The sequence below is a fragment of the Muscardinus avellanarius genome (genome assembly GCF_963383645.1).
Source record: "Muscardinus avellanarius genome assembly, chromosome: 11".
In the NCBI taxonomy this organism is placed as follows: domain Eukaryota; kingdom Metazoa; phylum Chordata; class Mammalia; order Rodentia; family Gliridae; genus Muscardinus; species Muscardinus avellanarius.
This window is the reverse complement of record NC_137797.1, coordinates 68,083,383-68,096,859: the sequence shown is the minus strand read 5'-3', so window position 1 is coordinate 68,096,859 and position 13,477 is coordinate 68,083,383. Positions and strand designations below refer to the sequence as shown.

At 42.8% G+C, this 13,477-nt stretch overlaps 1 protein-coding gene across 1 annotated transcript in view; it reads left to right on the top strand.

Moving 5' to 3' along the window:
- EIF4B (eukaryotic translation initiation factor 4B) overlaps positions 1-9,789 on the top strand; it is a gene marked incomplete at its 5' end in the record, with an annotated part of 35,145 nt that extends 25,356 nt beyond the window's left edge. The window contains 7 exons of the mRNA XM_080704878.1: positions 1,329-1,557; positions 2,339-2,436; positions 5,027-5,240; positions 5,791-5,846; positions 8,595-8,700; positions 8,976-9,048; positions 9,554-9,789. Coding sequence (XP_080561004.1) covers positions 1,329-1,557; positions 2,339-2,436; positions 5,027-5,240; positions 5,791-5,846; positions 8,595-8,700; positions 8,976-9,048; positions 9,554-9,634 — 857 coding nt within the window. The 3' untranslated portion in view covers positions 9,635-9,789. The remainder of the gene's footprint in view (positions 1-1,328; positions 1,558-2,338; positions 2,437-5,026; positions 5,241-5,790; positions 5,847-8,594; positions 8,701-8,975; positions 9,049-9,553) is intronic.
- Between the last annotated feature and the right edge of the window lie 3,688 nt (positions 9,790-13,477).

Here is a 13,477-nt window from a genome sequence, read left to right as displayed (position 1 = left end):
AGTAGCTGAGGCTGGCTTCGAACCTGTGTGATCCTCCTGTCTCAGCCTCCCAAGCGCGCGGATTATAAGCGTGCACCACCATGCCCAGCTATTTTTTATTTTAAAAGAATATTTCACTAGCTGGGCATGATGGCGCATGCTTGTAATCCCCGCACTTGGGAGGCTGAGACAAGAGGATCGCACGGGTTCAAAGCCAGCCTCAGCTACTTAGGCTCTCAGCAACTTAGAGAGACCGTTTCCAGATAAAGTATAAAATAGGTTTGGGAGTATAGCCCAGAGGTAGAAAGGCCCTGGGTTCTACCCCCAGTACCAAAAAAAAAAAAAAGGATCTCACTAAGTTGCTGAGGCTGATCGAGAATCTACTCTCTTCTTGTCTCAGTTTCCCAAGTACTGGGTTACAGGTGTGCGCCACCACTCATGGCACCATCTCCAGTTTTTGATCCTTTGGCTTCAATTCCCCAAGTGGCTGGGTTTATAGGCCACCACACCTAACTTTATCTTAAAAGAACTCATGACACTTTGGATCAATGGGAATTATTTTCAGTTTTGCGTGCTTTGCCCTCTGAATCTTGAATAGACAAAGGTTATAAGAACTAGTTTTTACCAGGCGTGGTGGCGCATGCTTCCAATCCCAGCATTTGGGAGGTGGAGACAAGAGGATCATGGTTCTTGGACAACCTCAGCTACTTAGCGAGTCCCTTCACAACTCAGTGAGACCCTGTTTCAAAAATAAAGGCTAAAAAATAGGGCTGGGGAGTAGCTCAGAGGTAGAATGCCCCTGGGTTCCATCCCCAGTACTGTTTTTTAAAAAAAATAGCTTTCCCTATCATATTATTACAAGTCTTAAACCTTTTGAGGGATACCTATCTTCCAAATCAGTTTCTTGAAAAAGATAGTTTTGTCCAGCAGTTTATTGTGATGAAATGACTGAATTACTACTTAAATTGATATTCTTAGCCTTTCCCAGTCGTATATCACATGGATGTGGTAGAGGAAAGAGTAATGGAATTTGATTATTTAAGCTACCCATTTTCTTTATTTTGAAACTGGGTCTCACTGAGTTGCAGAGGGCCTCACTAAGTAGCTGAGGCTGTCTGCGAACCGCGATCCTCTGGTCTCAGCCTCCCGAATGCTGGGATTACAAGCGTGCGCCACCACGCCCAGCTAAGCTACCCATGTTCTGATCTCTCATTTGTCTACTGGATTGGCTGGACCCCTAACCTGAATCCCATAGAGCATTTCATAAGAGCTATGTCTGGAAATCTGGCTTTCAGCCATCAGCTTCTGATGACTTGAAAAACTATTACTTAGAGTTTCATTTAATTTAGGTCCCCCCCAAAGACCCAAACTGAATCTAAAGCCTCGGAGTACTCCTAAGGAAGATGATTCCTCTGCTAGCACCTCCCAGTCCAGTCGAGCGGCTTCTATCTTTGGAGGGGCAAAACCTGTTGACACAGCTGCTAGAGAAAGAGAAGTAGAAGAAAGGCTACAAAAGGAACAGGAGAAATTGCAGCGCCAGCTGGATGAGCCCAAACTAGAACGGCGGCCTCGGGAGAGGTGAGATTATCTCCAGTTAAGAGATTTCCCATCTGTTTTTCAAATGCTGTTTTTGGGAGAATTTGGTTTCTTTTTTTGGTGGTGCTGGGATTTGAACCTATGGGCAGTCTACCTCTAAACTATTCCCCAGCTGTTTTTAATGTCACTAATAAGCATTTAGTAGGGAGGGGTATTGGGTAGTCTACAGCCTTTGGGATAGCTTTATAATAGTTTCCTGTACCTCATAATTTTTTAAAAGGCTGTGCTATGCCACAAATGTAAATTGATGGACAGCTTCAGCTACTTAGGCTCTTTGCAACTCAGTGAGACCCTGTTTCAAAATAAAGAATAAAAATTAGGGCTGGGGGTGTAGCTTGGAGGAGTGGCATTGACCAGGCCTATGTAATCTCACTAGTTCAGAGGCTCAGGGGGATCACAGGAAGGGCTGAGGGGTGTAGCTTCAAGGTAGAATGTCTCTTGGTTTAATTCCTAGTACTACAAAAGAAGGTGGCGTTGTATGTAGCAGGGTAGAAACCTATATTGTGTTATAAAGTAGACCAGTGTTTGCAGGTGGTAGAGGTTACCCTTAATCTTACTAGCTGACTCTTGCTGAAGTATTTAAAGTCAAAGTTTGTTTTTATATCTGCAGCTTTCGTGTCCTTTGAGAAAAAGAAAAATATACATAGGCACCAATAGGTAAAGCGAATATAATAAAATAAATGATGTTTCTTAGGAGGTAAGCATGGGTCCTGCAGAGCTATCATTGAGTCATACACATTTATTTGTTCACTCTCTTGTGAAGACACCCAAGCTGGCGAAGTGAAGAAACTCAGGAGCGGGAGCGATCGAGGACAGGGAGTGAATCATCACAGACTGGAACCTCAGCCACATCTGGCAGAAGTAAGTCAGACCAGGGTGGGTATCATCATTGCTGTTTTCCCTGAACTATCTATAACCAAAGTGTGCAGAGACTACGGTATTGAATTGAATTCATAAACTCTTCTACTTGGAAGTACTGATCTGAGTTAATATATTTTCTCCAAAATATTGGAAGAATGGGCGACAGAATAAACTTGGATGATGTGTTGGATAATTGTCACTAAAATTATCAGATTTAACTTGACGGTCAAATTTGTCCCTTTATTGTGCCTTGTTTATTTAGTCATTGGCCTAGAATCTGTGAACCATACCAGAGCCATCCTCTCTATATACACACTTACTTTTATTGAGTTAGGCATGGAGGCACATGCTTGTAATTCAAGTACTTGGGAGGCTGAGACAGGAGGATCACAGGTTCAGACCCAGACTTGGCAACCTAGTGAGACCCTGTTTCCAAATAAGAAATAAAATTGGGCTGTGGGTAGTTAGCTTGGAGGTAGAATGGGTTCAATCCCAAGTATCCCCCCAAAAAAAAATTTTTACTAGTTATGGTCTCGCGTCATAATGTAGGTAGTGATAGTGATGTACATGTGCACAGCTCTTGACAGGCTTTTTTATACTTTTTATTTGGAAACAGGGTCTCTTACGCCAGCACGGCTGGCTTCGAACCTGTGCGATCCTCCTGTCTCCGCCTCCCAAGCGCGGGGATTACAAGCGTGTGCCACTACGCCCGGCCTTTTTTATACTTTATTTAGAAACAGGGTCTCACTAAGTAGCTGAGGCTGGCTTTGAACCTGTGTGGTCCTCCTGTCTCAGCCTCCCAAGCGCTGGGATTATGAGCATGCGCCACCATGCCTGGCTGACTTCATTTTTTGTGACTGACTAATCTCACTTCAAATAATGTTCTCCAGGTCCTTCCATTTTCCTGCAAGTGACATATTTTTTATAGTCCATCTGTGGATGGTCACCTACGTTTGTTCAATAATTTGGCTATTGTGAATTGTGCTGATAAACATGGATAATGCATATCTGTAATGATTTCAGTCCCTTTCGAAAGAAAAGATAACCAGGAGTGGTATGTAGCTGGATCATATGGTTGATGGTTGATCCATTCCCAATTTTCTGAGGAATCTCCACACTGATCTCCATGGCAGCCGAACCAGCCTTTTTTTTTTTTTTTTTTTTTTTTTTTTTTTTTTTTTTTTTTAACAGGAAGGGTCTCGCTAAGTAGCTGAGGCGGTCCAAGGACCTTGATCCTCCTGTCTTGGCCTCCCAAATGCTGGGATTACAAGCATGTGCCACCATGCCCGGCTTGAGTCAGCCCACCCCCCCCCCCCTTTTTATGTTAGTCCTTCCTAGTTATTGATTGCTCACAAATACTTCTAGTGTTTTGGAAACTTGAATGATTTTTGTTTCAACTCCATGTTCTTGCTGTGATCCAGTGTTTTAAGTTCTGTCTTTTTTTTTTTTTTTTTTTTTCCCAGTGCTGGGGATGGGACCTGTGAGCATTCTACCTCCAAGCTACAACCCCCAGCCCTATTTTTTTATTCGTTACTTTGAAACAGGATCTCACTGAGTTGCAAAGGGCCTCACTGAGTAGCTGAGGCTGGCTACAGACCCAGATCCTCATGTCTGAGTCTCCCAAATGCTGAATTACAAGAGTGCATCATCACACCCAGCTTTCTCTTCCCACTTCTAAATAAGATTTGTGCCAGGCATGGTGGCACACACAAAAAAAATATGTGTGTGTGTATGTTCTTGTTTTTATAATGAAAAGTTGCAGTTGTATCACAGTCTGCATGTGTGTTTAGCTTTTGAGCTGGAGTTGATAGTGGTTATTGGAGTTGTTTATTTGTTGTTTTTGCAGTTCTGGGGATTGAACCCAGCGCATTCCACCTCTAGCTATACCTCTAGTCCTATGTTTTAATCCTATATTTTGAAACAGGGTCTTAATTGTAGAGAACCTCGCTCAGTAGCGGGGGCTGGCTACAAACCTGCAATCCTCCTGTCTCAAACCTACCATGTTACTGTGTTTAGAGGTGTGTTCTACTGCACCCAACTTTAGGTAAGGCCATTCTAACACTGAAAATGTTAATTCTAAGACAAGCATGGTGACACATACCTGTAATCCCACTACCTAGAAGGCTGACACAGGAGGATAATGGGTTCAAGGACATCTTCAGCAACCTAGCAAGACACTTAAAAATTTAGCAAGTACCTCTTTCAAAATAAAATATGATGTGGTGTATCTTATAGAGGTTGATGCCCCTGGGTTCAATCCCCAGTGCCGCCTTCTCACCCACAAAAAAAAGCTGTAATTCTAAACTAAACAGTACTCGTTTATTCATAAGGAAAACTAGTTATCCTCTAAGAGGTGTACATAGTTGTTATTTTTCCTATTTCTCTATCATTAAAGCATTTTTCTCAAAATGATTTTTGTGAACTACTGGCTTAGAATTAGTTCTTTCCTTTAGCCAGATTAGGATCTCTGTTTAAGAGGAATGATGGAAAGTAGTAAATGTGGATGTTGACCCTTTTCTGCTCTGTTATAATCCTGGTAGATGCCTCTGCTGTCTCTCTCTCAATTGACCCTCCCACTTTCATTTCATAGATGCACGAAGGAGAGAGAGTGAGAAGTCTCTAGAAAATGAAACACTCAATAAGGAGGAAGACTGTCACTCTCCAACTTCTAAGCCTCCCAAACCTGATCAACCTCTAAAGGTAATGCCAGCCCCTCCACCAAAGGAGAATGCGTGGGTGAAGCGGAGCTCTAACCCTCCTGCTCGATCTCAGAGCTCAGACACAGAGCAGCAGTCCCCTACAAGGTGAGTCAGCCTGGAACCAGCAGCTGGCCTAGAATTAAAGATGTGCTGTCATGATGGAAAATGCCATGTGGTTATTAACCTTATATAGTGTGTAATAAGTTATGTTAGCTTGATTCTCTTAGTTCAAATTTATGCTTTGTTGGAGCTGGCTCTTAAGGGCTTGGAGTTAGGATAACTGGTTGACATTTCAGTGGCTTGATATCAGCTATGGTATAAAAGTCTGCAAACAGATGAATCAGTCTTTCTCTCTGTCACATATTGGCAATATATAGCCTCAGAGGTTACTTGGCCTAAACCTTAAATCTCCAAGTCTTCTTTCGTTTGTAAAGAATATTACCGTTAACTTTGCACAGCAGTGAGAGTTCTAAAGCATATGGCATTTAGTAAGTGGTTTAAATTACTGCTTTTGTTTTTCCTGTATTTTGCAATTCCATAAACTTAAGTATAGAGCTTCTTTGCTTTCTTTAAAGCTTACTGCATTTGGAGAATGATTAAGTTTCTTGCTTATTTGTCCACAAACTAATGAATATTAATTACGTTTTCCTTCTAGCGGTGGGGGGAAAGTAGCTCCAGCGCAGCCATCTGAGGAAGGACCAGCAAGGAGAGGTGAGGTCATACTAAGTAACTTTCCTCCTAGTTAGAGGCCTCAATAAAAAGGTTTATATATACCCGAGTGTGGGGTCACACACTTGTAATCCCAGTACTTGGGAGGCTGAGACAGGATGATCACACGGTCAAAGCCAGCCTTTGCAACTTAGCAAGGCTCTCAGCGACCTAGTAAGACCCTTTTTCAAAATAGGAAATTTTTAAAAATACATACACACACACACACACACACACACACACACACACACGCATACACACATGCCTGGGAGTGTAGCTTGGAGGTAAAATGCCTATGGGTTCAATTAAAAAAATGTTTGTGCACAAGTTTTCAAGTTAAGCTCATTAGTACCATGATAGTTGGAAGGGTTGCAGAATAAACTCTTAACCTTTTGGTGCTAGAGATAGATAGAACCCAGGGCCTCACATATTTTGGCAATACTCCTAGCCCGGGAGTCAGTTTTGTTTAGTGTTGGGAGTTGATCCCAGGATATTCTACCTCTGAACTAGACCCCCACCCCCTTATTTTATTTTGAAACAGGGTCTAAGTTGCTTTGGTTTGCATCAAAGTTATAATCTTCCTATCACAACTTCTAAGCACTAGGTTAACAGGAGTGTATCACCAAGCCCAACCCAAGAATCAAATTGTGTATGAGTTACTGGGGATTGAACACAGGCATTCTACCTCTGATCTACACACCCCCAGCCCTATTTATTTTTATTTTGAAACATAGTCTTACTAAATTGATGAAGTTGTCCTTTTTGAACCTGTGATCCTCCTATCTCACCCTCCCAGATACTGAAATTACAAGCATTGCTCCACGAAACAACTTTTAAGAATTGAATTCTGATCAGATCCATTCCCAACTTTGTGTTGATGGTTCTTTGATTATCTATGCTTTCCTGCCAGTAGAGGGCAGGCGTGGCCTCTTCAGGAAAAGCATGAAGCTTTGCTTTTTTCTGGTAAAAACCATTGGAAGGTTTAGTCCAGATTAGAAATGTCCCCATCAACCAGATGTGGTTGCACACACCTATAATCCCAGTATTTGGTAGGCTGAGACAGGAGGATTGAAGGTTCAAGCAAGTAGTGAAACTTATCGTTTCCAAATAAAATTGGGCTGGGGTTTTGCTCAGGTTACAATGCCTCTGGGTTCAATCCCTAGTACCACCAAAAAAAGGTAAAAAAGAAATGTCACCATTAGCAAGGCCAGAGTTACTGCAAAACATCACAGTTTTATTTCCAGTCTGGATTTCAATATGGTATAACTTTACAATGGCACTCTTTTTTGTGTGTGTGATACTAGGATTTGAACATGGGTCATTCTCCCTCTGAGTCACTCTCTCTTCCACCTCCCAAGTACAGGATCACAATTTGTACCACCATACCTGACACAGTGGGACTCTGTAGGGGTTGAACGAACCAAGGGGCATTCTACCTCAGAATCACACCAACAGTACTGTTTTGTTTTTCTCTTTATTTTGAAACAGTCTCCCTAGGTTTATGAGAGTCTTGCTACTTGCTGAAGCTACCCTCCAACCTGGGATTACACCACCACCCATCACACCTGGCCTTTATTTTTTTGTTTTGAAATCGTCTCCCTAAGTTGCTGAGGCTGGCCTTCAACCTCCAGCCCTGTCTCTGCTTCCCAAGTGCTCCCAAAGCATGTGCTACTATGCCCAGCTTCTTGTTTGGTTTGTTTTTGCAGCACTGGGGATAAAACCCATTCTAACTCCAAGCTACACCCCCAGCCCTATTTTTTATGCTTTATTTTGAAACAGGGGCCTCAGTAAGTAATAGCTGAGAATGGCTGCAAACCTGCAATCCTCCTGTCTCAGCCTCCCCAAGTACTGGGATTTACAAACATGCACCACCACACCTGCCTTCTTGTTTGGTTTTGACATATGTGTGTGATATAGAGGACATGGGAAGAAAGGCTTTAAGTATAGTTTTGCTGCTATGTTCAATTTAATTTTATATGAACAGACTCTTTGAGGGTGAAGCAAAATCTGGCCGGGTTTTTTTTTATATTTTGGGGGTTTATGGTATTGGCGATTGAAACCAGGGGCGTTCTACCTCTGAGCCAATCCCCCAACCATTCCATTTAGTATTTTGAATTGTCCTACTAAGATGCTGAAGCTGGCTGCAAACCACCTGCCTTGAGCTCCCAGTTACTGGGAGTACAGGTATGTACCACCATGACCAGGTATCTGACTGTTTTTCCTCATAAACTTTTTTTTTTTTTTTTTTTTTTTTTTTGAGCCAGGTGTGGTGGCGCATGCTTGTAATATCCAGTATGTGGGAGGATGAGACAGTAAGATCTCAGGTTTGTGGCCAGCCTCAGCTACTTAGACCCTCCACAACTTAGACCCTGTTTCAAACAAAAGAATAAAATAGGGCTGGGGATGTGACTCAGAAGTAGAATGTCGCTGGGTTCCATCCCAGTACCAAAAAATTATTTCTGGATTTTATTTCTAAACTGATCTTGTCTCTAATCTTAATGTAAATGTAATGTAAATGTAAATGATGGCAGAATTTATTGATTTTATAAGGTGGATTTCTATAATCTGCAAGTTATTTTAGGGTAAACCCTGCAGCCACAATTGCTGCTAGTGAGTTTTCAAGGGGAAGACAGGAGGAAACTAAGTTAATTTTCCTCTGTACCTGTGAGCATAGTTTTTTTAGCTTGAAGGAAATCTAGGACAGCAAGAGTATTTTACTTGCCTTTCATTTTGCATTTTTTGCTCAAACAGATGAAAATAAAATAGACGGAATGAGTGTCCCAAAAGGCCAAACTGGGAACTCCAGCCGTGGTCCAGGAGATGGAGGGAACAAAGACCACTGGAAGGAGTCAGATAGGTGAGTGCATTTTCTTTATCATCAAAGTTTTATAAAACATACATCCAGATGCACAGATCTTTGTAATTAAGTTCTTGGTTCTCCAAGCACTGCCAGATCTTCACTGTGAGCAAACTGAAGTCAGCTCAAAATAGACAGTTAAATTTGGAGAATCTAGAAACCATAGGATGTCCAGGTAGCACAGACTGTTAACTGGCTGTACCTTCTCAATATCTCAAAACTGCATGTTCTGAGAGTGTGCCTTCCCAAAGATGTGGTTTTGTTTACATCTGCAGGAAGGATGGCAAAAAGGATCAAGACTCTAGATCTGCACCTGAGCCAAAGAAACCTGAAGAAAATCCAGCCTCCGTAAGTGATGCAGCCTTGCCCTCAGCTTCTCTTAGCAAACCTTGGCTATTGGGCTCCTACATTTGGGGCTGAACAGTGTCTAGGAAGTAAGACGTGGTGGTTTTTTCCAACTGTTGAAAAGGTTTAGATGAGTTTTTTTTTTTTTTTTTTTTTTTTTCCTCTTACCACATTTCAGACACCTCACACCTACAAGGTAAAAGGTGTTATGTAACTAATGAGAATGTGCGCACCTCTGACATCTCCCTGACTCCCAGACAGTGCTGTGAGCAACCACATGGGTGTGTCTGGACTGTCTTCGCCATTTGCCAAAGTTATTAGCATTTTGTCTTTTGGTGGTACTTTGAAACAGGATCTCATTATGTTGCTGATGCTGGCCTTGAACCTGTGATTCTGTCTCAGCCTCCCAAGTACCAGGATTACAGGTGTGCACCACCATGCCTGGCTATTGTTGTTTCCATGTGAGAGTCAAAGACCTTCATTATCTTGTCGCTTTCTTCTGTTACAGAAGTTCAGTTCTGCAAGCAAGTATGCTGCGCTCTCTGTGGATGGTGAAGATGAGAACGAGGGAGAAGACTGTGCTGAGTAGACACCTTCATCCTATGTTTCTCCTAGTCTCTCCACCCTGGAACATTCGAGAGCAAATCAAACCTCTATCCAGACAAGACAAAATAAAGCTCACCATCTCCTGGAGACCTTTCTTAACTTTTTTTTAAAAAATGAAATGAAATTCTTTTGCATGCTGCTGCAGCCTTTAAAGTATTGAAATAACCGAAGAATCGCCAATGTAGCCAGAGAGACAGAGACTACAGCTTTTTTTAATGGAAAAGTTGTGGTGTGTTCTTATGATACCATGCAGTTGCCTGTGTGATTAGTGCCTAGGGGCCTCCATTTACAGAAAATGGTAATGGCAGTGATGTCTGGACTGGTTGGGTAATTGGGGAGGGATAAGGAAGAGTGAGATCTCTACCTTTTAATTCGTATCTTGTTGTGGCATATATGAATTCTCAAAACCTTATCCAAATAAATTTTCCATCTTTGGAAAGGTAGATCTATAGTCTGTTAAGTTGTTTAAGTCTCCAGGAGGCTGCCAGCCCTTTCTCTTAACTTTAATTCTGAGTTACTGGGGCCAGCCTAGGGGAAATTCCTTTATTTTTTACCCCCTAGGGGGGTAGTTTGGAGTGAGTCTACAGGCCACTAAAGAAAAGGACCGCTTGGGGACCAAAATAAGTGGGGAAATCGTGGTTTAAAAAGAAGCTTTGGGGAGGTAATGAATTATTTTGTACCAGGTAGTAAGGGGAAATGGTGTGACCTCCAGTAAACACATGGTTATTTCCTGGAGCAGGAAGCACTTTAAGGGTCATGGGAATTCCCAGTCTTTTGTGCATCCTGGTTTTGCCCTTTTTAAACACTGTCCTTACTGAAAGTTAAAAATCCACATTTTGTTCTAACCTTGAAGCTTTAAAGTTGTCATCTCATGTTCATACTACTGTCAGCTCCCAAAAAGCAGTCTTAAGTCACTGATCTAGGCATTTTCTGTCAGCTGCTAGAAGCTGTGACATGAGGAATCACTGCTATTTTGAAGCCGATCACCTCCTTGATGTCTTTTGATTCTCATTCCTTCCCCCTCCATCCGTGCCTGCCCCCCTAGTTTGGCCCCTTTCACAGATCAGAATATCCCAGAAACTTATGGTCATAGGTGATAAAAAAAAGATGGGACAGTTGGGTACAGTCGAATCAGAAGACTTTCTTAAAACCTTGATTGTTGGGTGGGTTTTTGTTTTTTTAAAACAAGTTTCTTTCTCCACTGAGATCCCACACCGGTATTTGGATTTATAATGTGGCCTAGACTATGTGTGGGTTTTCTGCTTTTGGGGGTTTTGTTTTTTAGCTTTCTTTGAGAGAATAAATGATAATGCAAAGAACTATTTAACAAGGTCCTCCTTTGTCTTGTAACACAGTAGCTTAGTTGTCTACTTTTCTGTGCACCTATGTAGGGATCAGCTTGGTTGATGGAATCCTTCCCCATCATGGGCAGTTTTGGTACCTGCACTCAAATGACACCTTAGTCTCTTGTTTGCGAGCCCTCCCGCCATCAGTCCTAAGAACCTGTCCAGTCCTGCAAGGGCATTGTGTGCGCTGCAGCAATGGGCATAATGAACCATTTACCCAGTGAATTAACCTCAATTGGCAGGATTTGGCTAGTAGCTAGAAGTGGGCTTTTAGAGAGAGAGACCCAACATTGAATGGGTTTGTTTTAAAACTTGGTTGTAGATAAAGTAGACTTTGCCTCCATGTCTACTCTTTCCAAATAGTTATTACAAAAAAAATTTTTTGCTCTACTCCCCTACCTTGCTCTCCTGTTAAAACTGAAACAGGGATTGATTTATGTCCCATCCTGAATACATGTAAAATTTGTAAAAAAAAAAAAAAAAAAAAAATTCTATGAAAATAATTTGTAATCTGTAGACTTACAACCTGGGAGATGTCCTGAGATGTAAAGTCCCATCCTCCGGGTTGTGGGTTTTTGTTTCCTTCAAATAAATCTGATCTAAAGTTCATTTTAATGCTGAAATTCTTTTGACATACACTGTACTCCCAGTGCTTTGATTGGACTACGCATTGAGAGCCAGGGTGGGGTTATAAGGAAGCCCAAGGTCTGGGGACTTGAGTCCTAGCTCCCCGTCCAGCATGATTTGTCTTTTAATTTGTATGGCCTGAAAATTCTTGTAGTCCTCTACTATTTTAAGCATAAAATGTCAGCAGGTCGTTCCGGTGGTGCTTCCTTAAGCCCCAACCCTCACTCAGATAAGTTCAGAAGGCAGGCTTCTCTGGGTTACCAGGACAGGCCACAGCTCTGAGCCATACCTCAGACTTAATTGGGATTTTTCAAACAGCTAAGGACAGACTGGTCGTTGTAAGGCAGAACTGTGGCGGAAAATCTCTCAAAAGTCACAAGGGTGTGGAACACAGGAACTCAGGAAACCAGTCCACTACTTGGGAAGTTGGAACAAGAGGCTGAGGGAAGTAGGAGTGGTGATGGTAGCTTTACTGCCCAACCAGAGCAGCTGCTTCTCTAGTTCTCCAAAGTGTGATGGAGTTGGAGAGTAAGAGGCTCATGGACTGTAATGTGATGATGGAGAGTAAGAGGCTCATGGACTGTAATGTGAAAGCACTGAAGTGGCATTAGGTAGGGAAAAAGGTTCCCCGGCTGTCCAAGCATCTGTGGAATCGGTAAGGCCAAACTCATTTAGCTCTACCCAGGAGTGCGCCTGGGGTCCCCGTTGCCGGGCATGGCAGTGCACACTTGTAATCCCAGCGTTTGGGAGGCTGAGACCTGAGGATCATGGTTCACAGACCACCTCAGCTACTTAGGCCCTTTTAACTGACCCTCTTTCAAAATAAAGAATAAAAAATAGGGCTGGGGGTGTAGCTCGGAGGTAAGAATGCCCCTGAGTTCCACCCCCAGTGCCACAAAAAAAGACTAGGCAAGCAGGTTTCGAGACAGCAAGCACTGTGGTGCATGCCTGCAATCCCAGTATTTGGGAAGCTGAGACAGGAGGATGACAGGTTCAGAGGTTAGCCCTAGGAATTTGAGACACTTTCAAGTTTTTAAAAAAATAGCCCTGGGAAGCCAGGTGTGGTGGCGCACCCTTCTAATCCCAGCATTTGGGAGGCTGAGACAGGATTGCAGTTCACAGCCAGCATCAACTACTTAGGCCCTTTGCAACTCAGACCCTGTTTCAAAATAAAGAATAAGCCAGGTGTGGTGACATACACTTGTAATGCCAGCATTTGGGAGTCTGAGAGACTGGAGGATCATGTCTCTGACAGCCTCAGCTATTTAGGCCCTTTGCAACTCAGTGAGACCCTGTTTCAAAATAAAAAATAGGGCTGGAGTTATAGCCCTGAGTTCCATCCCCAGCACCACCAAAAAATAATAGGACTGGAGGTGTAGCTTGCAGGTAGAATGCCCACTGGGTTTAATCCCCACCCAACACCAAAAAAAAGATGGAAGTCAAGGGAAGCTCATCTATTGTGGCCATAACCAGTCTTGTGCAGACCCTACCCTGGTCAACCCTCATTGGCAATCTCCTGTAGATACTGAGTTGCCAGAAACTAGGGGCAGAATTCTGCAAATGGGGTCCTATTTGACCAGGGTCTACAGAGCCCAGTCTTTGTTTTGTTTGTGGTACTGGGGGTGGAACCCAGGGACTTTTCTACCTCTAGGCTAGACTCCCAGACCTACTTTATACTTTATTTGGAAACAGGGCCTAAGTTACTGAGAGCCTCACTAAGTAGCTGAGGCTGGCTTTGAACCTGTGTGATCCTCCTGTCTCAGCCTCCCAAGCGCGGGGATTATAAATGTGTGCCACCACGCCCAGCTAGAGCCCAGTTTCTAACAATGTCAAGCATTGCACTGGGTCTCAAG